The 27,036-nt window shown below is 36.3% G+C and overlaps 1 protein-coding gene across 1 annotated transcript in view; it reads right to left on the reverse strand.

Annotated features, from left to right (window-relative positions):
- Window positions 1-796: 796 nt before the first annotated feature.
- Window positions 797-27,036, reverse strand: part of PPARG (peroxisome proliferator activated receptor gamma) — a 57,978-nt gene continuing 31,738 nt past the window's right edge. Inside the window, exons 2-7 of the mRNA XM_086755324.1 lie at window positions 23,957-24,184; window positions 21,929-22,098; window positions 20,109-20,247; window positions 12,957-13,156; window positions 8,416-8,866; window positions 797-1,254 (exon numbers count right to left, since the gene is read on the reverse strand). Of these exons, the coding sequence (XP_086611450.1) occupies window positions 1,007-1,254; window positions 8,416-8,866; window positions 12,957-13,156; window positions 20,109-20,247; window positions 21,929-22,098; window positions 23,957-24,176 (1,428 nt within the window). The 5' untranslated portion in view covers window positions 24,177-24,184 and the 3' untranslated portion in view covers window positions 797-1,006. The remainder of the gene's footprint in view (window positions 1,255-8,415; window positions 8,867-12,956; window positions 13,157-20,108; window positions 20,248-21,928; window positions 22,099-23,956; window positions 24,185-27,036) is intronic.

Raw genomic sequence — 27,036 nt, forward strand, 5'->3', positions numbered from 1 at the left:
TTCCCAGTGATAAATAATGATAACTCAAGTCAAACTAACACAGTAGGGTTTCCATCGCAGGTTTATGTCTTAAAGAATGAGTTCAAACCTTGCTTTTGTTTATGAGTTCAAACCTTGCTTTTGTTCTGTAACATTTTTGACTGAATATGTTTTTTTGATGATAATTCACCAAATAATTTGTGAAGGTCTCAGGCCAAGTGGTTTGTACAAAATTCTTCCAATGACAGACTCAGCAGTGTGACTGACGCTGCGTTAGCCCTAGCTGCAGTGGCACGTGCCTTGGGGGCCGTGGCGGAGACAGCTGCACCGTGCCTCCACCTGCCTCAGACTTGCACGAGCAGAGTAATCAAAAAGACTCTGCTTCCTAAGAGCGATGAGCAGTGCATATTTCCTAATTAATTCTTGAAATAGCATCTATTTTTTGGATCTGCCCACAAATGATTCTTACTACACTAAGACATCTTTACAGAGCTCTATCAGTGTAAAATTATATTACGGTAGGCACAAATATTGTCAGACATGACATCTCTAACTTTTGCCTTTTAAGCTCTCATAGGAAGGGACACTAATCTGTGATTCAATGTTATTGTTATTTTGCTGCTGCCTTGGGAGCACAAAATCAAACATAATACTTAAAACATTTCCCTAGAAATGTTTAAGGAGAAATATTTTTATTTTTAAGTTGAAAATTTAACCGCATGCTTAACCAACTTCAGTGAAGCATCAATCATACTGGACAAGCAATTTTAAGAAATAAGATAGTTTAAAAAATTATTTCTGAAAATACTGTCAACAATTTCATGATATAGATATTTTTTTAATATTAAAAGTAAATTGTAAATGTGTCTTTATAAACAATATGCATAAAATAGATCTACTATACTAAGCTCTCTCTTTTAAAATGCTGTTTCACAGTAATTTCTTAGGTATGCAAAGTTTTCCCTCAAAGAAATAGTGCAATCTGAAGAACATACATTTTGTCAGCGGATTAGAAGTACTATGGTCATTAATATAAGTCTTTATAGATTTCTTGTAGGAGTGGATGAAGACTCATATCTGTCTCCGTTTTCTTTATTATTTGCAACAGCTGCACATGTTCCGTTACAATCTGTCTGAGGTCCGTCATTTTCTGAAGCAACTTTGCAAACAGCTGTGATGATTCCGGATGATTCAGCTTTAGCTGGAGCTCCAAAGCTTGCAACAAATTGTCTTGTATATCTTCAATGGGCTTCACATTTAACAAGCCTGGGCGATCTAGGCAAAAAAAAAAAAAGGGAGTTGTAAGCTTATGAAGAATACAGGAACACCGATTTCATGTATTAAAGATTTCTTAGTATATTAAGCATTTACATATGGCATTTCCTGCTAACAGTTTGACAATTTTTTAATGTATTTATTTGTAAGATTTTTACTAGCGTTTGCTCAAAGAAGTTTTGGAACTAGTCTGAGAAACAGTTCAAGCATTTATGTGGTGCAGATACAGAGACAGGTTTATACAATACCACAATGCATTTTCCACTGTGAACTTGGAGTGTTTATGGAAAGGAAGAGTGAGATACAGTTGGGGGATAAACAGTGTGTATCAGGTAATTCACTGCTGGAAAATCAACATATACTCAGATGGATTTGCATATAGCTGCTACCACTAAAAATGTTTCCTTCTAAGGTGTATGTTAACCTATCAACATTTTTTTAAAAAGGCATAAATTCTACTTCTGCAGTCATACTAACCTGGGAGATTTAAAAATCATAGGTTCAGTTCTTCTCCACACTCAAGTTCCAGTTGCTATTAAGAAGTCTCATGATAGCTTTTAGCACCAGCTCATCAGCTTAGCCACAGATGCTTGTGGTAGCGGAGGACTGATAGACGTAGCTTGTACAGAAAATGCCTTTGCTGGGCTCATGCCAAGAGAGTTCTCCTCCATACGGAGGAATCTGGGATGGATGTTTACAACCAAAGTCAGCTACTTGCACTGCTACAGCTGTGAGAGTCCAGGACTATCTTTGGCATATCTTATTCTTTGGCAAGAAGCAAAAATCTTTCTTTTTCAACCATTATTATCTTTCATAATAATAGCCGTTTTGTTCTTTCTGTCTGTCCTCAAATACCTTCTTAAGTGGTAGCAATTATTATTTAACATCATTTGTAACATTTGTTTTCTAACTTGAGGTAATAAATTATTTAATTCTACAGCCATGAAAGTTAATGAAGTCGCTTAACATTATTAAATTCTCACATATGATAACGACCACTAGTAATTTGTTACTGCTAGACTACTTTATACCAGGTAACACATCCTGATTATCAGAGTACTCCATGAAAAAAACAGTCAATAATTTCAATAACATTTGCTGTGTAGCTATGAAATTAATTTCACAGGTTGATCAATAAAAAGCAGTGCCTGTAGCTAGCCTTACATTACTTACTTCCCTAAGGCAATATTTCCATTTCAGAAAGGACAAGAGGTTGATCTATATTAAGAATTTTTAAAGCAGGCTGTTATTTCCTGTGATCTTAGTAACCTTTCTGTGCATCCAGTTCTACTAACTCAGCTTGGCTTGTGTTGTACACTAGAAAAAAGGCTGAAAGAAAACAAAGCTCTTTATAAATACATTGGGGTTTTACTTCACGGAGAAAAAATTGCAGTGTAAACTAAAAGGCAAAGTTGGCATGAAAACAAATGAGTATACACAGGGCATGAATACATGTGGGTCACTGATTAGGAAAGGCTAGTTAACTCCCGGAGAGGTGAAGTTTGGGGATAGCTTTTCAGAAACAGGAGTAACGGCAAGTTTGAATATGGAGCTTGATATTTGCCTGACAGTGGTTTTATGAAGTGACTGCTTTCAGGTGTACGTGCCTGGACTCAGTGACCCATTTGGCCACTCTTTCCATTTGGTATTTAGTGCTAATGAGCTGTGCTTGTCTGGCAGAGGTCACTTATTTACACCATTCAACCGATAATACCATAAAATGTGGTTCAGAAAGTCTGGAAGTAAATATCAGCAAGCAGAAAATTGTCTCCAAACAAACAGTTCCTTTTTATTAATTTCCTTTGGCAATATTATCAATCAATTTTTAAAAGATACTTAGAGAATTTTGGATAAATTTTAGATATTTATTTTTAGATTACTCAAATGCATTACATGTGCTACAAAAATCTAGTTGCCTTCTTTATATCTTCCAGAAACTTCCCAAATTTCAGTACTTCAAAACGGTTAATAATTCTGTCTTTGGGTTGCGATAGCTTTAAATTTTACTTCTGTGTTGCTGATGAACTCTGAACTAGCTGGGTATGACTCAGTGTACAGTGATATAAAAAAAAATAATCCAAAAGCACAAAGACTGTGGCCTTGATTTCCTCTGAGATTAATCTCCGTATGCCCCTTGCTTCTTTTATGGTGGGAATTTTCAGGGTGTGAGTTTTGCAGAAGTAAAACCCAGTTCAAACATGGTCCCCAGCACAACTGTAGAGTCCAGGAGGCAAACCCAGGAGATCAGTACTGAGTCTGGAACTTACCAACGAGCCCCCCGAATTTGGGTGCCTGACATCAATTGAAATTCAGGGAGACTTAAGTGCCTAAAATCCTTAAGCTCCTATGAAAACCCCAGTCTAATGGTTTTATAATGAGCCAGTGGAACTGGAGTCAGAAAAGATGACTATGACAAAAGCCTAGGAGATCATCAGATGTTATTTTTAAATAAGCCAGTTCAAAAGGAAGGAAAATTCCCATTGAAGGCAAGAGAGATTTTTCATGAATGAGAACTTCAGGATACGGACATTATTTTTTGGGTGTTGACAGTTTGCTATACTTTCTCAGTAAAAATTTCTTACAGAGGAAAATGCTGTTTCTGCTCCAAGAAACTTATCTAAATTAAAAAAAAAAAAGGGGGGGGGAAATGAGAGGCAACAGCTTTAACATCCAGGTATTATGGTGTATTTCAGCTTGTTAAGATGCTCTTAAGTGTATATGCTCCAGACTCACTGGGTCACTGTACCAAAAGGTGTATTTTGTGCAGTAAAGAGCTCCAGATAGATGTGGCTTGTAAAAAAAAAAAAAAACCACCAAAACTACAAAGGAAATTAGTAACAGTAAGTGCTGAGAAAAAAAACAGACAGAGAACAGCAAGAAACAGAAATGGGAGTAAACTAGATGTGACACTGTAGTGGAGGCATTTGGAGGCTAAGTAAGAAAGAATTGCTGCTTGAAAGCTGACAGAGAAAACTGCAAAGGGAACTGATGAGGGAAGTGAAAGACAAAACCAAATGACTGTAGCAGGATATTCTTATGATATAATGAAATTAGGTTACAGAAGGCCAAAGGAAAGAGAGTTGAAATGATAAGGCAAGAGCTAACTAAAAGTGAATTGGGCACAACCTTTAAACCTCTCTGATACAGCAGACTGTTGATTGTAGTTTAGATTTTGTTATGTGCTGCTTGCAACCTGCCTTTTATCCATTCAGACTATGCCAAGAGAGTATCACATTTAGATACCACATGTAGATGTTCTATACTGTCTCAGGGAAAAATATTTTGTTTGTGTATTCACTTACAGATTGGGATGCTTCTTTCCTGTTCCTAACAACAGTTACAATTTTTTCTGTTCCTCACACATGCAATTGCCATCTGCATGCCTTTACCCATACCTTTACATATTAATATCTTTAAGTGCATTTTGCGTTTAAATACACATTCTAAAATCTTAATATGATAAACAGGCAAAACCATGGCTGACTGAACGACTGCGCTACTTCTTTTGCTGAGGCAGATATGACTCAGCAGTTTGAGGTTTTTCTTCCGAGGCGGTGACGTGTATTGTAGTGACCAGGACTGTCACTACACAGTGATTATCTGCGGTTCCTGGTCTGATTTCTCGGTTCTAACAGGTTTGCTAGAGCAGGATTTGTGTAGCAGTCAAATAGGAACTGTTTCTCGGTACTATTCAGTGATCAAACTTCAAATTTTGCTGATCTCAGGTTGTATCAAGATTACTGAATATAGTGTTTAAACAAAGCAGCAGTGATTCACGGCTCAAAGTTTACTGCAAAGAACACTCTCAGAAACCAGAAAAAGTGAACGTAGCAACATTTCTGAATTCAAATACTGGTTTGACTGCATGTTTGCACTACAGTTTCCAAACACTATCCTAAGCACTACAGAAGATATACAAAAGTTCAAGTCCATCCATGATATGCAAACATGCCACAAAATTACCTTTTGAGCTTTTTCTTTATTTGACAACAGCCTGCTTGGGTGAGTTTGCTGTGTTTATAGATGTGGATTATCCCAATAAGGCTTGGGCTATTGTCTTTCCTGCCAAAACACAGACATCCAACTTGTTCTCCTTAAACCTTCATCTTACGACAGACTTCATTTTCAGCTCAGGCATACGTAATATTTTTAAAGATGCTTCAAGTTCTTTAACATGTATACCATGGCAGTCACTGCTGGCCGAGGAGTACAACAGGGAGGAAGAATATCCCATTGAAAAAAGTTTTCCAAATCTCTTTTTACCGAAGCATATTTTTCAAAGTTACCATAAGTAAAAGAATGTTGTAATGGGAGTTTGGCATTGCTGTTAATAGCATAAAGCAACTCTTTTGTAAAATCAAGGTAATATCCTGCTGCTCACACACACAGCCTCCCTGTCTCATCAGCATTAAATCCAGAATATTAGAATCCATCTGCCGTTTACAGTTCCATTTTAAAGCACAATATACCAACATTAAGAACAACTCTTCAGCTTTGTAAGGAGTTCAGAATAACGTGTGGAATCATTGAGACAGAGCGAGGCTGCACTGAGCAGCTCAGAAACAATAAAATGACTGACTGTGGAAGGGGGAGTACTTTCATTTTGCTGCTATTACAGTTAATTTGTCAGCTTCTTATTACTGTTATATGGGCATTTTGCATTTTTACATATAATGCAAAAGCAGCTGTTTTGATATCAAAAGACTGAACGGTTTTATAGGATTTACGGCAAGTTCCAAATACTTACTTGACAATGAAAAGCTTTCTACATGTAGTGTTCCAGCTGGAATTATCTTTCTTTTTCCCCTCTCTCCTTTTTAGAGCTGCATAAGAGGCAGCACCCATGGAGCGAGCAGAACTAACTTAATTTCACTAGGCAATGACAGATTCGCTTAGAATGAGAGCGCTTGGCCAGGACTTTTTCTGTTTCACAAACCAGTTTTCTTTTTAAGATATTTGCACGCAGGATTTCTTGAAGTGCCTTAAACATTACAGTATTCCTGCAGCTATTATAGTCCTTGAGGTAATATGAACTAGTTTTGAAATAATCCTGGTTCAATATTCATATAGTTCTTACAGAAATTGCATTCCGTAAGAGCATCGCTGTTACAGAAACAAGAGCATCTGAGACATCTGAAAAATAGGATTTCAGTTCCATACCACACAAGATATTATAGTCCCACAGTTCAATATATTTCATATCTGACTGTAAATTCCATTATAAAAGCCATTCTGTAATTGGCAGTAAAGCTTAACTGTTTTCAAAATATAAACTCAGTTTTTTCAAATAACTATCATGCTTTTTTGGAAAAAAAAAAAGGTTCTGAATAAAGATAGTGAGAGATCTTTGTGATAAGAACTTAAAGATTTTTTCTAGAAAGGACTGATATATATTTATGTGGATTTATATACTTATATAAATTTGCTTCAGAGTTATATAAGAACTAACTACTAAAATTCAGGTAGTTCTTTACAGATCTCTCTTTACAAATTATTCTTAAAAAAAAAAAGACTTGCTGATAAATCTGGTTCAGTGTAGTCAATTTTTTTTTTCTGTGGATCATTGTCCTCTAGAGATCTAAAATGTAAGATTAGTTACATCATGCCTATTTCCTCTAATATAAACAAAACCACTGAAGCATAGCAGGCCTAGCTTTGCAGATTGCAAGTTCCCTTTTTTCAATTAAGACTGGATTTTGAGAGGCCTGTTTGTCATCTGTCAAATTTCATTATATTAGAAAATGCAAAATATTGGCATGTTTTGTGTGGTGCCCTAATAGGCTTGTATAATTTCTCCTCCCCATCAAAGCCAACCGAAAATATACCAGTAACATAGTTTCCCTTCCTGAATTAATTCAGAGTCCTCAGGGGTCGTTGTGTTTAAAGGTTTACACAAGAAAATGTCTTCTGGGAACGTACTTTTTTGAAGTGGATTTAGTTAGTCTAATAAACCAGATTGTGATACCACATTTTTACTGAATGAAGCACAATGCCAGAAGTAATTGTACATGATTTTAAATGAAGCTATACATAACAATGCACTCTCAACAGAATGCTTGTTTTAGAACAATAGCATGTGGTTGTTATGTTTGATTGCTTAAACATAATTTAATAACAAAATACTCTGCCTTGCTCTGCGGAGGAGCTGAATTCAGAACATTCAGCACATTCCTCCCATTGATATCTGCAGCACCATCCTAAGCCAAAATACACACCAATCAGTTGGGTAAAATTTTCTTTGTGCAACATCACTAGCTTGACAGTATTGGCCAAAGTGAAAGATCTTTAATGTGACCTGAAATGTACATCTGATATCTCAGATTCTCAGTGGAAAGGTTTCTAAGTGAACTAAATCTGGAGAGCAGTCGCAAATTCACAAAATATAGTAGCCGCATTGCCTCAGAATCAGATAGAACATACTGACTGTCTTCAAAAAAGCTGAAAATTCAGTGTCTCTTTAACTGAAGTGTTAGAACGCATGTAGTCCGATACCTGGGCTTTCAGAGTCATGCTTTGCTCAATGCATAATGCATAAAGATTAATACAAACAGAGCAGCTTAGGAAATCTGAACACAGCAGACACACAATGCCTGTTTTTCTCAGGCATTTGGAGATCATAGTTTTCCTGAGAAATGCATTCCTTCCCCCCTCTCTTTCAGAGGCAAACAAAACCTTGCACAGATGAAAACAACAACAACAATAACAAAACACCATAACAATCCTGTAAGCCAAATGCCACATACATTTTGGAATTGTTATGGAGTCAAAACTATTTGTGTACAATTAGCAAGCCACATAATCTAATTGCAGGTTTAAAAAACCCTCATGCAGAATTTTAACTTTTAGAAGCTCTTGCCAGTGAAATTCCACCCTTCCTGTTTTCAGAAAGATAGTCCTGGTTTTGTTTTCTAATTAAATGAACTGCTGATTCGGTGGGCATTTCCAGCTCCATCATTAATATCAGGTCATTTACATTTTCAGTTTCTGCCTGAAACTGAAAAAAAAAGGCAAATAACATCAAGAAAGCTGAAAACTAATAAACAACTATGTGTAAATAAACTCACTTCCATCCTGTAGTGCTGAGTACTTTCCTGTTTGGACAGGAATTAAAAGTGTCGATTCTACTACATAAAATGTCATATTAAATAAGAGAGCACTTACCTCCACTAAGTATAATGACAGCTATAAATATTGCCAGGTCACTGTCATCTAATTCCAGTGCATTGAACTTCACAGCAAACTCAAATTTGGGTTCCATAAAGTCACAAAAAGGTTTTCTCAGGCTCTTCAGGAACTCCCGTGTCATGAATCCTTGTCCATCAGATATAAGAACTCCATCTTTATTCATCAGAGAAGCCAGGAGAGTATATATGATCTCATGGACCCCATATTTCAGGAGAGTTACTTGATCATTCAGGTCAAGATTCACAAAACCTGGGATGTTCTTGGCAAATTCCGTGATCTCCTGCACTGCCTCCACTGAGCGAAACTGGCACCGCTGGAAAATGCGAATTGCTACCTCTTTGTTCTCCTCCTGCAGCGGTGACACATGCTTGCACTTGATCTGATCTTCTCCCATCATTAAAGAGTTCATGTCGTAAATAACAAATGGCTAAAAATAAAAGGAAAAGATAATTTACTTTCAAATGTCCTTTCTATGAATACTTGACTCCTGAGAAGCTGAAGTAGCACACAGTGTTATAACTCACTAGAAAACACTCAGAAATCTATGAGGAATGTATCAAGGGCAGTTGACCCAAAACGGTTAAATCTCCATAAACCTATTAATGTTAAAATGCTTTACAGAAAGCACAAGTAGCTCTTAAGGACTTCTTACATGTTCTTTGAATCTAAACGCAGGACTTTGGCTGATAATTTTTCTAATAATTAGGAGATGGGGGTAAGGGACACTATTTAAAAATATCCATTATTTCCGCCTTTTTTGTTTGTTTGTGAGGGTTTTTTTTTTGTCTTACAGAAGTTCTGTAATACCAGAATTCAAGGTTTGAAATGCTTATTAACAAAAGATTAAGATGTTACTCCTTTTACCTGAATTTTACTGCCTTGCATAAAACAGAATTTAGTAACTGTACAGTGACATGTTTGCACTCCTGATGATATACATTCTTTTTTTTTTTTGTAGAAAGACACTCTATCTTTCTATATTCACATCTTGATTACTTCACATACTTTCTTTTTCTTTTTCAAGGTCTATCTTTCTAGAAAGTGCTGTGAGTAGTATCTACTTTGTGGTACGGATTATTTGATAAATTTAACCTTTTGCTGTTAATTCCTTTAAAAATAACAAAGTTAGGATATATTTCAACTCAAACAACATGTCAATGGGGAAGAAAACACAAATAACATGATACAAACTACAGCAGCAGTATTCAGAACACAAGAATGCATCTGACCACAAAATAAACTCAACTGGAATAAATTAATTTTGAAAGCGGATTAGAAAAATAGTGCCAGGAAAAGTTTTGTTAGGATCTGGAAACAGTTTATTTCAGAATATGCAGAAGAAGCTCCTGGTTTTGAAGAAACGGTTAAATGAAAATTCCATTAATTTATCTGAAGAATCTTTTCCTTAGAGAGTAAATGACTAAGTAGTCCATTGCTGCATTGAACAAATATCTACTGATATCAATAGGCTTGTTAACACACTTGATTAATTAATTAAAATACAAGGAATTTTACACCAATGATTGGACTAGAAAAATGCATTTTAAATTTTTTTAAAATGTAAGCTCCTTTATAAGTATAGATTTTAGTGCCTCATTCATATGGGTGCTCATTCTTTTGTTTTTATATTCACTATAAGCTGCAGAACAGATTAAAAAATAACTGAAGCCTTCCTATACTTAGTCATAGGAGTCATAGTCCCACAGCTTCTGGGAACTCCTAAAATTCTACTCCTATTTGATTAAACCAGTTTTCAAGTCTATTCAGTGCTAAATCATTATAGAATTTTTGAAACTGGAAATAGCTACTTTCTTTGGAGTCTGGTGGGGCCCTCTGAAGAGGATATTGCCCCCTGATGCTCAGCACTACCTGCCAGCTAGAGGTTACTGCTCCCACCTCCCGTAGTTCCACAGATGGAGGCTGTGAAAGTGTTTGGTCATAACAGTATCCGCACAAGAGGATTTCAGCTTTCAAAATGGTTTAGTTGAATCAATATTCTGCTGCTTACAAGACCAGTGAAACTAGCGCTGTCACTTTCACAGTAACCACAGCAAACGTAGCTCCAGACTGTGAGATTCAGTTAGAGTGTGGAGTATGACACTGTTTTCCCACTTGCACTAAGATTTCAGTGTGAAATTGAAAAAATAAACATGCTGCACTGAGAAAAGCCAGGAGGATAAGGTATTTTTCAAGCTATAATGCTATTTCAGCAGCAGAAAAAAAACATTTTATACTTATCTGTACGTATGTATATGCACACATATGCAAAAGAGTGGAATAAGAAGACTGCAGAGGAGGCTTTTAAAATGAACGTTTTAGTAGGTCATTCCTTTCTTTTCTTTCTAGAAAATGTTAAGCAGGAGCACCAAGTACAAGAAAAAGTAATCTATTCTTTGCATGTACATGTGCTTTAGAAAGACCATATCATGGCACTGACCTACTGACATTAGAAGATGAAAATCAAGAAAGAGTTCAAAATAGCTATAGAAAATTTTAATATAAAGATTCAGATGAACTCTTTGAGTAGAATCTTATGTCAAATGAACGCTTTATGTCCCAGAAGAGTCTTAGTCATTTTAGTTTTGACACGCTCACTTAGCATATCCAATAATTTTCAGTTAATGCAGACGATGTAGCCATTAAAAATAACATCAATTTAAACTATGCTCATACCAGAGTGTGATGTTCCAGAGCACAAAGTCCATTACAGTTCAAATGACATAGAAGTTGTAACTATTAAATACTGAGTGTCGTTCTTTCAGTGTTATTTTTTTAAAGACTTGAATATTTGCAGCAATCAAAAGTTGAATTCTATGTCTATTTTTTTTTTTTATTTCGATATTATAATCTGGCAAGGCTTTAAAACTTTCCATAACAAAGGAGAGTGTCATTGATGGCACACTCTGTATTTACTGCATGAGTACCGCATTAGCGTAACTTTAAGACATGACCAAGTTGCACAAGCCCAGAAGTTAAATGCCCAGCACAGCAGAGCAGCAAACCACACACCAATTGATTCCTATGACAACTTCATGGAACCTTACGGAACAAAAGTAGGATTGGTGGATGCACTTGGGACCTGAGAAACAAACTTTCCAGATTTCTAAACACGTCTGAAAAATGGAAGCTAAGAGCACCGTAGGTAACCCTGCCCAAACTTCTGTCATGTTCCAGAGTGGCACAGTGGGCAGCTGCAGAAAAAAGGAGCAGGCCTCCTGGTGACATTTTTAGGATGAAGAAGAGTAAACAAGATATATAATTACACACCCCAGTCCTGTTCTGTTTCCCAGTGCAGGTACACAGTTATTGAGAATACATTTAAAAAACCCAAATTGCTGTATTAATTCTTTCCCAGTAATCTACATTTCTGATATAGAGAGGGAACTGCAGAAAGACTTGGAAAAGCAATGACCCTCAAGTGGAGTTAGCGTATCAGCTTTCTGCAGAATAAATAAACTATGCTAGTTCAAACTTTATGTACTCCGTGGTAAGAAGTTACTCAAATTGTAAGTGTCCACTATATCTGACGTTTTCATGTGAGAGGTACAATTGAATTAGGGACAATATTTAAATTATAACTGCCTTTAAATAAAGGAGGACTAAAGTACCTCCAAATTCTTTCCTGTCTTTGAAATTGTTAAAAGAAATAAAATACAGCCTCTGTTGTAATCCTGACAATAAAGTTTCTGCTGGTGACTCTAGAAAATATATCAAACTAAGAATTACAGGTTTTGAAAAACTATGTTGCTCTTTAGGTATTAAAATAGTCACAAAATTTAAAACCTACAATAATTATCAGATCTTATTTATCCTCCTCACTGATACAGAAGATTGCTATTTTGCCAGTGAAGTTTCAGAAGCAATCCACAAATACACATATCTCTATTCCTTACTTTTCAAATATTTTCTTGTACATTTTTCTAAAATTCAAATTGCACCAACACAGGATACTGATCTGATCCAAGATAACCCAGTTAAATGCCGGAAGTCATCAGAGCATCATAAGAATGAGCATTATAGTTAAGGCTGGCGATGGTGTTGGTACTGGGAATCATTTGACACTTATGAAAAAGAATATTCCCTTGGGTACAGCTAGTACTAATAATAAGCCATGATAATACGGTACGATACGGATGCTTGAATAGTATAGCACCCGGTTCCTGACAGCTAGATAGCCACCTTAAACAGATAGTGTGGAAGATAACCTTTGGTGAAGGAGGAGGAAAACGGGAAGAGTGGATCAGAGAATACAAAAAGGTTAAGATGACCTTCAAATTCTTGTACTGGTTTCAAGTATTTCATTAGGTGAACTTGGAGTTTTTTCAAATAATGTTTACTTATCCTATCTAAAAACATTTCCTGTGTTTCAGACACAGCTTGAAATATGCAACTGCCAACAGCAAAGTTTTGGTTTTTTTTTTTTTTTAAAAAAAGATGTGTTGTCAATGTGGTAAATCATTTACCCAAAAGAAAGAAAGAAGAAGAAGAAAAAAAAACCAACAACAGAGGGAACTAACTGATTTGTCTGTCGTCTTTCCTGTCAAGATCGCCCTCGCCTTGGCTTTGGTCAAAGGGAAGGACTTTATGTATGAGTCATACAAATGCTTGGCAAGTGCTCGTAGATCAGCAGATTCAGGGTTTAACTGGTCGATGTCGCTGGAAATCTCTGCCAAGAGCTTCTCCTTCTCCGCTTGTGGCATTCGCCCAAACCTGATGGCTGAAGAAGATGACAAGCAATTACTATAGCTATAGTTGCATCTAGAAAAAGCATATTCGAATAGCTTTTTATGTCGCCTTTTGATATTATCTCTTGAAATTTTATTAAAATAGTACTTAGGTAAGTAAGAAAAAGAAGATTTGCTCCAGTCGTATAGGCAAAACAGCTGAAGTGCTTTAAGAAATGTAAAGAAACAAATCTCAAATAGGAAATAATCTGCATGCCCATACAGTAAGATTACCATATATCGCTTGGAAACGCAAACCTGTCGTCAGGTGACCTGACAGACCTGGTGAAACCCACTGATCCTACCTCCAATCTAAATAAAATGTAATGAATCTTTAAGATATTAAAATTCTGTTGGTTTATGGTAGGAACCACATTCAGCCTTGTATTGTTTTGGGCAAATCACCATATGGATCTCAGATTCTTCATCTGTTTAAAAACAAAACACTCATATGCCTTGCAGGAACAAATTCCTAAATAGTTCAAGAGAACTTACCATAGCAAGTGCTATAAAATGTTACCAAAAGAATTAAGGAATGAAAAAGAAGGTTGTGCAGGGAATAAAAAAGCCAGAAGAGGCTGAGCTCTTCATGGTAACTCTATGTGCATGCAGTATTGAAAGAACAGGAAAATGTTTTGCCTAGTCATATGAGCTGACAGTCGTTCAATATCAAGGCAAGGCAGGCTGTAAGTCTCCTTCTTTTACACCTATGTACTTACTATCCAAGACACTATTTATTCATATGGGGATTGACTTGGAAAATATTTCAAATGAGCCATCAAGATCAAGACTGATTTATCATATGATATTTCAGTAAACAGAATTTGGTTTATATTACGAAAACAAAACAGAGCAAAAGAGCATCAAAACAAAAAAACAAAAGGAAGAAATAAAAGTTCGCATTTTGACCTTAGGAGGAAATAGAAAAATTACACATAGTTTTTCAGTGACTAGTGTTTTCCCTGGATAAAGCAAAAGTGCTGTTAAGATCATAAATATGAATGATTATAGTAGGGACATTTTTTCAGAAACAACCAGCCACTTTCCTTTTGTGAGTTTGCTTGCAGGGTGCTGATGGACAAAAATGACACTTTTCTCCAAGAATAAATAATTGTGCCAGAAAACATTAAAGAATTCATTTGTCATAAATTATATTTATTGATCTGTTCTCTTATTTCATGGCTGTAGAAACAAGGTTGTTCATTTTTGCAACCATACCACATTTTTCCTTCAGCAAACTTCATCTCCGAATAACACATGCTGTATATTTCATATTTGCTCGGGTATTCTTAGAATTAACATGTCATCATGCCAGGAAAACTAGTTCCATAGGTACAAATTAACATTTTTTTTTTTCCCCCCCAGAAAATGTCTGTTGCTTATAATTTTTTCATATGGGAAATTTTAAACGATTGCCAACTGATATTTGGCTTGGATCATATATACCGTGGCATGTGTATTTTTTTCTCTCTCATGGGAAACACTAAGTATTCTTAATCAGCTACTAACAATAGTTTTCAGGGAGACATCACTGCCATCCTTTCTTCTGAGAGCAAAACGCTTGAAGAAATATTGTTAACTTTGTATCAGTTTATATGACATACTATAATGGCTCAAAGAGATTGACACTGTTCTGTAAAAAAGTAATGTGAATGGATGAACACATGGTAATGGCAGTGATGTACAAAAAATTTTATACCAAACAAAAGGAGAGTTCATATTTCTACTTAGTGAAACCTAAATAAAAAGAAGAAAAATTTCAGCATTACTACAAAGGAATTAAATTCAGCTACGTATGTTTCCATGAACGCTGTGAATCAAGACCATTTTGGTATTTTCATTTTGCAGTTTAAATGGATAATCCTTTGAGGGACAGCATGTGTAACTAACATGTGGGGTCAAGAAGGTTTTAAAATAATAATATAACTAATAAAAGTGTTACAGGCTAAATAAAAGTCCATGTTGAACAGTTCAGCTAGACATCTGTTAAATTCATGTTTTCATTAAAAGCTATTGTGTTCTTCACTAAACCTGGTTTCAGTTTTAATATTAATTTAATATTAAATTTGTGACATTCATAGGATTATGTTTTATGATTAATTTGTCCACTTTTCAAATAGGCATTGATGCCTTCTTTCACTTACCATTTATTTTTACTTTGCTTGTCGTGGTGATACTTACTTTCCTAAAAAGTGCTTTGAGATCTCTGCATGAAAAGTGCTGTAAAACCCAGATATCATTTATTACTTCGCTATTTCTTTCAGTACTCTTCCTTCTTTTTTCTTTCCGTGTATTTGAGAATGTGTATATATATATAGTGTTAAATCAGAGCATTCTCTTCACTGGGCTAAGTTTTATGAATGCAAGCAGCCTTACGTATTTTGGAGCTAAAGCCCAAAGATGCAGAGGAAGTCTATATCAAATGATACACGAGTACAGCTGCGTAGAAATTTACTCTATGTTTTTAAGGAATATTTGGCATAGGTTTGGCATGGGACCTCATGATACTAGGTTTTCTAGGAAGATCAGATTCCTGGTTTCTTTTTTTTTTTTTTTTAAATATTTTAAATTCCCTCTGTTCTTGAATGCTTGCATGCTGCATTTAGAATCGAGATAGATACAACAAACAAAGCTTACTCATAGCGCAGACAGCCATTACCTCAGTGGCAAATCAGTCCAAACTACCCATCGTTATCAAAGAATGCGCTAGCTGATTAGCTAATCAAGGTGGTATAGCGGGCTTCTCTCTCACTGGCCCAAACCACCCATGGCTGGTTGAACAGCCTCCTCGGGCAGGATTGCCAGCTATCAGATCGCGTGTCTAGCAGTCAGCGAAACGGCCGCTAATACTAGCAGAGTTTGCAGTTAGCAGACAGGACCAAGTCTTCTTCTAAATACATGAATTGACCTCGCTAAGGATGGAAATGAGATCTTACTGTTTTCTGTACCACAGAAATCCTTAGGGTGTATCCTGTTGCCTGCCATCATAAGATCAGACTTTCACATAAAATAATTTGGCAATAATGAAATCTTTCAGGAATCTCAAAATATTTTCTCATCTTTAGTGTGTGAAAACTGTGCTTGGAGTAAAGTTTGTTATGCATCTTTATTTTTGTATGGATTATATGTTTATATCTCTTATATCTATCTATCTATCTTATATCTACCTATCTTCTATCTATCTATCTTTAATGTTTTTATCTATCATTTCCACATGTGTTTGTTTCTTTATAAATGTATGTTTTTAGGATGGATTAATAGCAGTAGCTCTTTCATGATCCACTTTTAACCACTGTCCCTATTTAATGAACTATGTGTCTTGGAAGGTTTCTGATGTAATTAATGAATTATGAGAATAAATTTTCCTGAACAGAAGGTGATCAGGACCCAAAAGTGTGTTTAAATACAGCAATTTGTTTAGAATATAAATTTAAAGAGTTATGAATCAAACATTCCTATCTTATAATTTGATAGGCAAAAGGATAGTGTTAGGGTTTTTTTTTAAAAAAAAGTTTAGAATATATTTTATAAATATTATATTAGTTCCAGCAGATTCTGTTCAATGTTTATTAGCATTGTAGGCAAAATTTGGGGCAAAATTGTGGTACTAGCCTAGTAGTTTCCTTTTGGAGAAGTCATTGTTATTGCCATTTTCAGAGGACAGAGACAAAAGTCAGGGAGGAGTCAGGCACCAGGAGGTTTACGGAAGGAAATTGGAAAGTGGGCTTTTCGGTGAGAGGAGGGATCAGTGATACTTAGAGAGGTTAGGGTGGAAAAAAGGAGAGTTCACAGGGTGGATAAGAGTTCACAGCATTTCTGGTGGTTGAGGAAAATTTCAAGGATGGGTGGCATGATCTTCTCCCTTCTCTGCTTCTCTCTCCACCTCCCTCCTGTGACCCTGGCCTCATCTTCTGTTTCCCTGGACCACTTATCCTCCTTCCTACTCTATCTTCTCTCTCCTCCACCTACCCTCACAGCAGGCCCAGCTTCCTTATCTCCTGGGAGCCTGGGAACTGGATCAAGACAGGATGTGCAGGGGCGGGAAGGGCAGGGAGAAGCCAGCGAGCTGGTATAAGGGATCTGGAAATGGGGTGTGCTGCCTCTGCTGCAAGGGGGGAAGGGGTTCAGATGGCAATTTCTTTCACGGTAATAGAAGATTGTGCTAGTTTGAGCATGTGCCTGCAGCTGGAATGTATGATTTCTCTCTCTTTCCTTTGGCAGTTATTTCATTTACGTATTCTCCGAATGTCAGTGATACAAAACCAATAGTGAACACAGCAATACACTACATGCTACATTATATCCTCTGCCTTTCTCTGGAAAAAACTAGAAAACGTATTCTTACAACACATTTTATGGCTTAGAGAAGTCACTATGATTGCTTATAGACTATTCTGCATAGCACGCTGCTCTTCTGATTGTCTAGATTATTTTTTGAGCATAAATGAGTCCCCAAATGGGCTGGAAACAGTTTCTTACACTAGAAAACACAAGATAAAGCCAAGGTGGATATCTCTCTGAGTTTACTGGAGGGATGTGCCCAGACTGTCCGGAACTGATAATAAAGACCTCTTGCCATGTATGCTCATTTTCCCATTACAGCAGTTGGTTTTATATAAATAGTACTTTTCGCAGAAGAGAAAAAAATTAATGACATTTCTAAAACAAAAGAACCAAGCTTAGTGGTACTTCAGAATACAATCTGAGCAATTAAGGGTTAAACACAGAGCAGCACTGTGGCTAGCGAAGGAAAGGAAAACAATATTCAAAGCATGAGAACACTACTGTCTTTTTTAACCTTCAGCCAAGTGGTATGTAGCGTTTATACGTGAAAAAATGTGGCTGTAGTTGCTAAGTGTCTCCTTGCATTCCCCATTTTTGTAAGCGCCCTATTCATTTTGCAATAATGCATCTATGCAGATAGTCATAGAATGGAACCCTCAGGCACAAATAACCCACATTCTGATTCCAAGCATTTAAAATTCAGATAATTTCACCACCCAAACGAATGAACTTTAATCTGTAGATGTAGGACAAAAATGTCTCAGTGTCATTGACAACATCCAGTGTTGCATTTCTGCATGCTTCTTTATACAGGCCTGTGTCTTCAAAGGCGAAATTTAGCTCCTTTTAAAAAATTTGTTTGTTTATAGATGATGGAGGACCGAGGGTGTTGTTTCGTGCAATATAAGGTAACCAGAGAAGGAAAAAAAGGCAAATGTAGAAGCCAATACTTGAATACAGACACTACTAACTCCCTGTCAAGTGAGCTCATGGTGAGAGCAAATGAAAGCGTTCCTTCAAACCCTGGGACAAATGGCCTTGCCCTTTCCCCCTCCTCTCTATGCCTCCCGCTGATTCCCATAACCGTGGCCCCTGCTCGTGACAGCTTCTGCCTTGGCAGTGGCTGAACAGGAAAAAATGGCAGGTGAAAACTTAATTATAAAAATATTTCTTGGCCCCTTTATGTTACTAAGCCAGAGAGAACGGTCTTGGCCTTCCCCTTCTTGACAGAACTGCACATGGTTCCCATTGACATAATTGGAAGCTGTGTTGCTAGGTTATGAGAGAATTTGGCATGCACCTTGAAAATAATAATAATAAAACCTCCTGAATTACTATAAAAATACAGTAGCATTTCAAAATTAGATTTATTTTTAAGTGTTACTGTTGCATCCCAGGAACTTGAAAACCATATTTGCTATTAGCAAAACATTTCCCATACCAATTTACATTCACTACATGTATTAACTTCACAAACCACAGTTAGGCTTTCCTCTTGGGGACAGTACTCTCATTTTTTTTATATATTGAAAATAATGAAAGTTCTAAAAAAACCACAGAGAAATTATTTTCCCAGTCATATTTGTGATTCTTTACCCTTAGAATTACATAAGTCTCTATGTTATGACATGTAATTCCTGTTTTTACTCAGCCTTGCCAAAGCAACGCAGCAAAGAATCTTCATTATGTCTTTCTGCCCAAACATTCATAAGTATTTCCACATGAATTCATACATTAATTTTAAAGTTTAGAGGGACTTTCTTCTAAATTCTGTGCAAGAGAGCAGTGTCATGATACGCCTAATGCTTCTGCTTACCTACTGTAAAGACGGCAATCACAGAAGCACACACAATGGCAAACACCTTTGCAATCTAAGACTACAACACACTCAAAATGGAAAAGCTGCTTACAGTTCACAGATGGGAGGGGTGGTGGAGGGGGCAGACAGCGCATATTACACAGGGATCACAGCTATACACACTATACGACGAGAGGCCGACAGCTGAACGAGCATGCTGAGAAACACTGCACTCCTACTTACCACACATTGGAATCTATGCCCAGATGTGGGTATCCTAGGAAGGAGGAGGACAGGTTTTTTTAAAACAGTACAGGGTCTGGCCCAGGCATTTACAGTATGTTGTGTTCTAGCGTGAGGAAGTGCTAACCCAGTGATGCTAACAGTCCTCGGTAAGTGTCCTATGTATCACGCTCAAATTGGTATCATTCACAAACTTTCAGTAAACTCTCTAGTCCATTTTTAATGATTAAATTAAGTTTTCTGCTCACAGGAAAGGGATATTGAGCTACAGCGTGCAAAAGAGTCTTGTTAGAAAATAAGACAATGAACTGAAAAATAACAATTATCCTAGTAAGAACAACCAACAGTGTAAAGAGCAAGAATGATGGAGAGTAAATCCAACTCAAATGTTACATTCTCTATTATCTCAGTAAGTGATTTTTATATTGAAAGTTATCTCCAATCATATTCATAGTCTCCTAAACTCAGAGGCAATCTCTCTGATACGTGTTTCTAAAGTGCCTAGTGTAAAGAAACAAAGACTCTAGATGTTAAAGCAGCATGTTCAGTAATCATAGTAATGTTTCGTGTTATTTTTCAGATGAAACATAATTATTTTAAAGCACATTATGTGCACTTACCATTATGTGACATTCCAACAGTAAGGCATTTCTGAAATCTGCAGTATTGACATTTATTTCTGCTTTTCTTATGGATGCGGCAATTAAGATCACATCTGTCATAAATTAGCTTTAATCTGATTGTTCTTCGAAAAAAGCCCTGGAGTAAACATAAAAGCATGTAAAAGGATGCAAGAAACTGCCAGTGCCGCTGTCTCACTGCTCTATACATACAAAGCTCTTTTCTGTATACACACGGAATCTAACTTCGTTTCTGTGAGATTTCCTAATGTAATCACACTGTCTGCTTGTCAGTGTGCTCCTGTTCTGATCTTATTAGCCATTTGCAATAAGGGTTTGATAGAGGGGTAAAAGCCTCTAATCGCTGGGGAAGCTTATGGGAATCACTGGGGTTTAAAGGACAGCAGGGACCTAAGTGGAGAGCTCTACAGACGTGCTGAGCATGAGGAACACTATGCCAAAGGAAGCAAAGCTCCGTTTGGTCCCCTACTCACAGAATAAATTTGTTATAAAAAGACCATAAAATTTTCAAAATTTAAAGATCACTACCAAAGTAGAAATTTTTTTTATAAATCACAACAAACCAAAATTTCTGCCACTAGCAGTTTGCTCTCAAGTAAATAGAAAAGGTTATGGGTTATCTGATTGTTTAAATTTTATCTTCCAACTACTTTTTAAAATTCTATTTCAAATATTTATCTTCCTTTTTGAGCCTGAGTACTTAAGGAGAATTTATATTCTTTCACTTGTTCTATTTCTTTGGTTTTGCACAATGCCAGACAAATTTAGCAATATTAATTTCTGGGTTCTGTTTTCTAGGTTGTTTTATTTTCTAGTTTTTCTCTATTGTTTGGATATTGCGAGTTTGCAGAGTACCTTGGCATATCAAAAACCGAAAAACTCAGTGCCAAACTCACAGAAATTATTGTACAGAAGTCTTTTAAAGAGAGAAATCACTATGGAAATTCATAATTCTTTGTTTTTACAGTTAAAAGATAGTTTCTCAGATCACTCATAATCTATTAATAAAGTTTATCCAAACTTATAATCTTTATTTGTTACAATTAATTTTTCCTCACAGTGAATAGTAACAATAAAAGCATAATTTCAAGTCTTATTTATATAATTCACTGTCATTTAATAATCAACAGCATACTTATTGCTTTATGTGTGTTCCTAATTCATTGCTACAAATTTTATTTAAGTTCTGCATTGGATCTTTACTATTAGTTTTTTATTTGAACTCAAAGAATTATTATTAATTTCTTTCTCTGGAATTTCTTTTCTCGTTCTTGAGGATGGTAATTTTTTACACCACTCATTTGTCCTTTATGTGTTATAAACACTAAACATCACTGACATTAAAAAGCCAGTGGAGTTTTAAAGCAGAAAGCCACATTCTTTAATGCCATTAGACTTTTCTGTAGTGACCTAGAAATGTGTAAATTGGGTAAAGAAACTGTAATCAATCAGAATAACAGAGCCTGAATTTTAAATTGCTCAGAGCAGTGAGCTCTGAAGTGGGGCATGAGTCCGCTTTTGCTGCGTCCTATGAATTCAGATTCTGCAAGCGACCTCCAAGAGAACAGGAGTGAAATACGATTGCATAATTGCCAGAAGTAGAAGAAATGCACAAAAAATTTGAATAGAGCAGTAACATTAATAATACGAAAAAGCAAATTGTATTTTAAAAAACTCCCACAGTATATGTGGAACGATTTACTTAAAGACCTAAAACTTTTTTTTAAAAAGCACAGCTCTCTGATTTTAGCAGGTGATTATTCAGACGAAATTAGTATCAAATCTTACTTCAGACTTACCTTACAACCCTCACATGCATGCACACCGTAATGAAATCCAGAGGCCTTGTCCCCACACACACGGCATTCAATAGCCATAAGGGAGTTGGAAGACTCCTCATGAGGTTTATTGTACAACTGAACTTTTTCTGAAAAATAGGGTGGGGAAGGAGGCTCCATTTTGATTGCACCTGTGTATAGAGAAGATTTAAATGATAAACTCAAAGTATAAGTAAATATATAGGAGAGAAAGCAAGGAATAATCAAAAGCAAGCAGAGTAAACATAGCCAGACTCAGAGGTCTGCTACATCATACACAACGAGTAGTAAAGGATGTAAAGGGATGTGAGCTGTGAGCAGCTGTTTCACTGGTGGTATATATGGTGAAAAACCTTGAAGAGTCAGATTCTGATGTAGAAAGTGTACTACAGATTCACTTTTCAGCTCTGTAGTGTGGAATGATTTGAAGATAGGGATATTAAAAATTTAGATACGGACACCTTGTACTTCAAGGGCCTTACTTTTCCCAGTGTCTAATCCAGCTGTATTACTTCAAAAGTGTTCAGAACTACTGCAGGGAGACAGACAGGAGTTTCTAACGTAGTCTAAAAAAATATGTAAGTCTCTGATAGACCTATACATTCAATAATATATTTTTGGGTATTATATATATTGGATAATATGATATTGGATATTTAAATAAATTTCTCTCTCTCCTGGGGAACACTATTCTACTTTGGATGCAATTTAGAGGCTCCTTTTCTCTTCTGGAAGTTTCTAACTAAGAGAGCAATTTGTAATATTGAAAAAGCTCAAACAACCAAATATGGTATATTTAAGTCAGTCCTTACTGGTCACAGAAGAAAGCTGTGACATTTCACACTACAACATTACATCACATCATGTCTCCGGAGTGATGTAACAGACATAGTATTACAATGAGGTGAATGCTTTTCTTTTCCAGACTGGCTACACTATACAAACGAGAAAATTTTCTTTCCCATATAAACTAGGAATAGAAAAGAAAAGTAGAAAATTATCTAAGTAAAGACAAAGAGGATTTATCCTACCTAAACTCTACTGCACTCTCTAGCTTGTTATTAAAGTGTTATGGGTATTTCTAATCAAACAAAAGAAAAATAAATTATTCCCTGGAAAAATGTATTTTAATTTATTTCATAAGTAACCAGAGGTAGACAGCACCTGCTTTGCTGTACAAGCAAAATTAAATACCATAATTTTCCTAGGAAGAATTTCCTGAAAAAAATTCCTGTACAGATTACTGCAAAAAAAAGTGATGTCAGATCTAGGTAGGCTAAGCAGATATTTACTAAAGTTCCAGGTGCAAGAACCTCACACTCCTACTTTGAACAGGAAAGCAGTAAAAACTTATTTAAGAATAGGTCACTTCCTTTCTTAAAAGGAAAGTTCCATGTAATTTTTTTTTTACTGTAACTGAAAGAGCAGCATTTTTCACAGGATATAAATAATCCTAGCCCATGAAGCTCCAAGGTTATGCCTGCGTTAGGAACACTGATAAAAGTTCTACCAGCATTGTGACTCAGATATAGCCAAGATTTCTACTCTATCAGTTTCTTAGGCTGTTTGGAATTTAAAAGCTACACACATTAATAATTAATATGCTATGCCTGCTGGTGCATTTTTTAACATCCAGATACGTATTCTGCATTGTGTGCATCTTCAAAGGACAATTTACACACAAGATACATGAATAGGAGAGTTTTCAGAAACAAACGGCGAGGTTCATGTATCTAATAAAAAGTATTTCATGTAATTTTATACTATCACACAGATAATTTGTGATACCTTTCCTAATCTTGAACTGCTGTTCTAGCATTGTGATGGAGTGCTATATATATTCTGTCTTTTCTATCTGCAAGAACATCTTGTGCACATCTCTGATGACACAGGATACCGGCATTTAGGCACCTGAATACTTCTAAATCCTTTTGCTGATAGCACACTTTCCAAAGAATGGAGCAAATATGAACATGAAGGAAATATTTAAAAAAAAAATTAAAAGCATACTTTGGCAATCCTGGAGCTTGATATCATATTTATAATCAATGCTTGTCTGATCAGTTCTTGCAAGAGGAATATCTTCATAGTGTGGTGAAGAAATGCTTGAAAAATCAACAGTGGTAAATGGCTTTATGTCGAAGGAATGTGTATGATCATCCATCGCAGACAGATCCACTGGACTAATTCCAAAATTAATGGGCCAAAACGGCATTTCTGTGTCAACCATTGTAATCCCTGAAAACAACAAAAAAAAGAAATAGACATTTTAAAAGAAGCTAGTTGTCTCTGTAACGCATTCGGGCCCGAGCTGAGGTCCAATTCTCTCATATCCAAAGGGCTGAGATGCAAACTCACAATCAGGTGTGGGTTTTAGAGGAGGGTTTAGGCCCCATCCATCATTTGGCTTGAGTTTGTCACCCTACAGAGCTACAGGCTGTACGGTAACGTTGCATGGCTAGCGGTGGGCACTTTACCCAGCTTTGAGATTCTTCTCAGGGTGGCTCTGACGTTTCAATATCGTAAAAGCAAATAAGATTCGCTGGCACCCAGGGCTCAGGCTAACCTTAGAACAGAATGGCTGTCAGAGGTATCCTGCTAGACTGAACTGATCTCATCTGTACTTCCAAAGGCAGCAGGGACAACTAGGCGGCTCACAGAACAATAGGTGAATAATTGGCAAAAATACATATGGGAAAAATAACCATCTAAATAATTACAAATGGTCAGAGGAAATACAACTAAATTTTAATAGTATATTTTAAAAGAATGTTTGCGCGCTTTAGTAAGCACACAAAAAAACCCTCAATGATGCAAAATTAAATCAGCATAACTGGAAAAAAAAAAAAAATCACTGTTTTTTTCTTTAACAGACAGATAACACTGGCATTAATTGCATCTCTCAACAGCATGCATAAGAATAGAAGTCTTCCACAATTAATTTTTCAGTTTTGCAAATTCTAGTCATCATTATTCCAAAGTGTCTGAAAATCTTAAGGCTTTGCACATTAAGGAAAAAAAAAAAAAAAAAAAAAAAAAAAAAAAAAGTAGTTGGTATTAAATAGTGGTGGTTTTCCTTCAAATACCCAGAAATATCTGAAATCTTTAGTCATTCAAGTATGTCAAAAGTTTTATCCCAGAATGGTAAACCCAAGGCTCAAGGAAATTTAATTTGTGACATTCCAAATTACATATGTATTTATGCAGATCTTGAAAACCGTAAACAAATAAAGAGCTTCAATCTGCAAAAAATCTTCAGCAAATTGAGTGAATTTAGATTGAGACATAAAATTTTTTTCTGAGCCCTCTTCTGACATTTAGCTGAACTAAAATTAGATATATTTCAACTATGAAAAAGTTTGTAAGTAACAGCAAGTGTAAAGCACTTACTGTTTTATAACTAGGGTCTGTCTTTAATTTTCCATGATTTATAAAAAGAACATTCTAATCTAAAAATAGCATAGATGTTATGGAACAAAAATAACTTGGTCGCTTTGGCTGTTTAGTTTGGACTTTAGACCCAATCAAGTAAGTAGCCTTTAACCCCTAGATAACAGGAACTTTGATTTGATCTACTTTGATTCAAAATTACTCTGTCACACCACCAAAACCATTGTTGCAAAATGAATACAATGGAACAGATCTGCTCTATAATTTTGAGATCATCCTTTGTTTTGACAGGCCTACAGGTAAGTGAGAGAGTGACTGTCCTCCCCATCAGCTATGCTGAAGTGCTAAGGTGGTAATGGCTAGAAATGGTGATAGTTCTCTTAATCTTTCCTCAGGAAAGTCACCATCATTCTTCTGCTGTTTAGGACTCGCAGCATAACCCTTTAGTTCTTCTACTTTGGACATTGACAGAAAAGGTTGTAAGAGATCTTTCTTATTTTAAAATTTCAGATAATAAATTCTCACTGCAGTGGGAAGAGATGTTGCTGTATCCCATGCTACACAACATACACGTTCCCCCTACTACAGCAAAAAAAGGAACCTGGAGCTCCTTCACGCTGCCACTCCTATTACTACACAACTGATAAAGCAGAGTCCTGTAAATCAAACGGTGTTTAAGGGTGAACTGTTGGCACGGTTAGCCCAATGGTCAGCCAGGTGTCCGTCTTCCCAAAGGCTTCAGCCACTGCATGGGATATACAGTCTCGTATTATCCTTAATGAAAGTAACATCTGCCTATGAGTAAACAACAGAATTTCTAACTGCCACAAGTGACAATTATCTGGTGAAAGTACATTATAGGTTATCAGAGTACCGTGGTATCATACAGTATCTTTCAAATAGTCATTTTTCCTGTAAGCATGAAGTGCAAATCCCTGGCCATCAACACTGGGAACTGTTTTCCTTAAACAGATTTCCAAATATAGCAATAAAGTAGAAGAGATTCTTTCTTAAGAGTCTGGTTTTGTAATTAACCAGACACATCTTTAAAAAAAAAAAAATGAAATAAAATGAAATGAAATAGAACCAGACATCTAAAATTTAAACATTGGCTAATATTCCTTTAAGCAAGTGACACTGACAGTTATGCCCACTTTGTATCTGGAGAGCTGCCTCAAGGGAGAAGAAGAAGGACGGCCACAGGCAGGGCCCCAGTTCTAGCCTGAGTTCCGTAGGACTCGACATGCGCAGCTGCACCCGTGAGGTTACGGTGTGGCCAAGAACCAGCTGCAGGCACCCATGCCGTCAGAAGGCAGGAGGACTCACACGGGCAGCTCCCCTGCACTACAGAAGCAGCTGGAGAGGCTTGAGTACACGCTTAGAGGGAAGTGCGAGCTGAAGGCACTCACTGAATAGAGATGTACTTAATCACTTGCCACTGATGTCACTTTTTTTATTACACACAAAGCAGATGTTAAAATTAAACAGTTCTCCTGCATCATCCATAAAAACTCTATTAAAATATTCTCACAATCATGAGGCATTATCGCTTTGTATTTTCAGTTTAAAAGACTTCAGTTTGCAAATCGCTGTGAGCTAAACAGTGAGCTAAAGCTAGTCTGTATTTCACTTTATAACACAGTGAATGTTTCGGAGAATTTAATTATGTATAACATGGCTAGTTCTTTGAAACTCCTGAA

The sequence above is a fragment of the Chlamydotis macqueenii genome, chromosome 10 (assembly GCF_036417535.1).
Source record: "Chlamydotis macqueenii isolate bChlMac1 chromosome 10, bChlMac1.mat, whole genome shotgun sequence".
Taxonomy (NCBI): Eukaryota; Metazoa; Chordata; class Aves; order Otidiformes; family Otididae; genus Chlamydotis; species Chlamydotis macqueenii.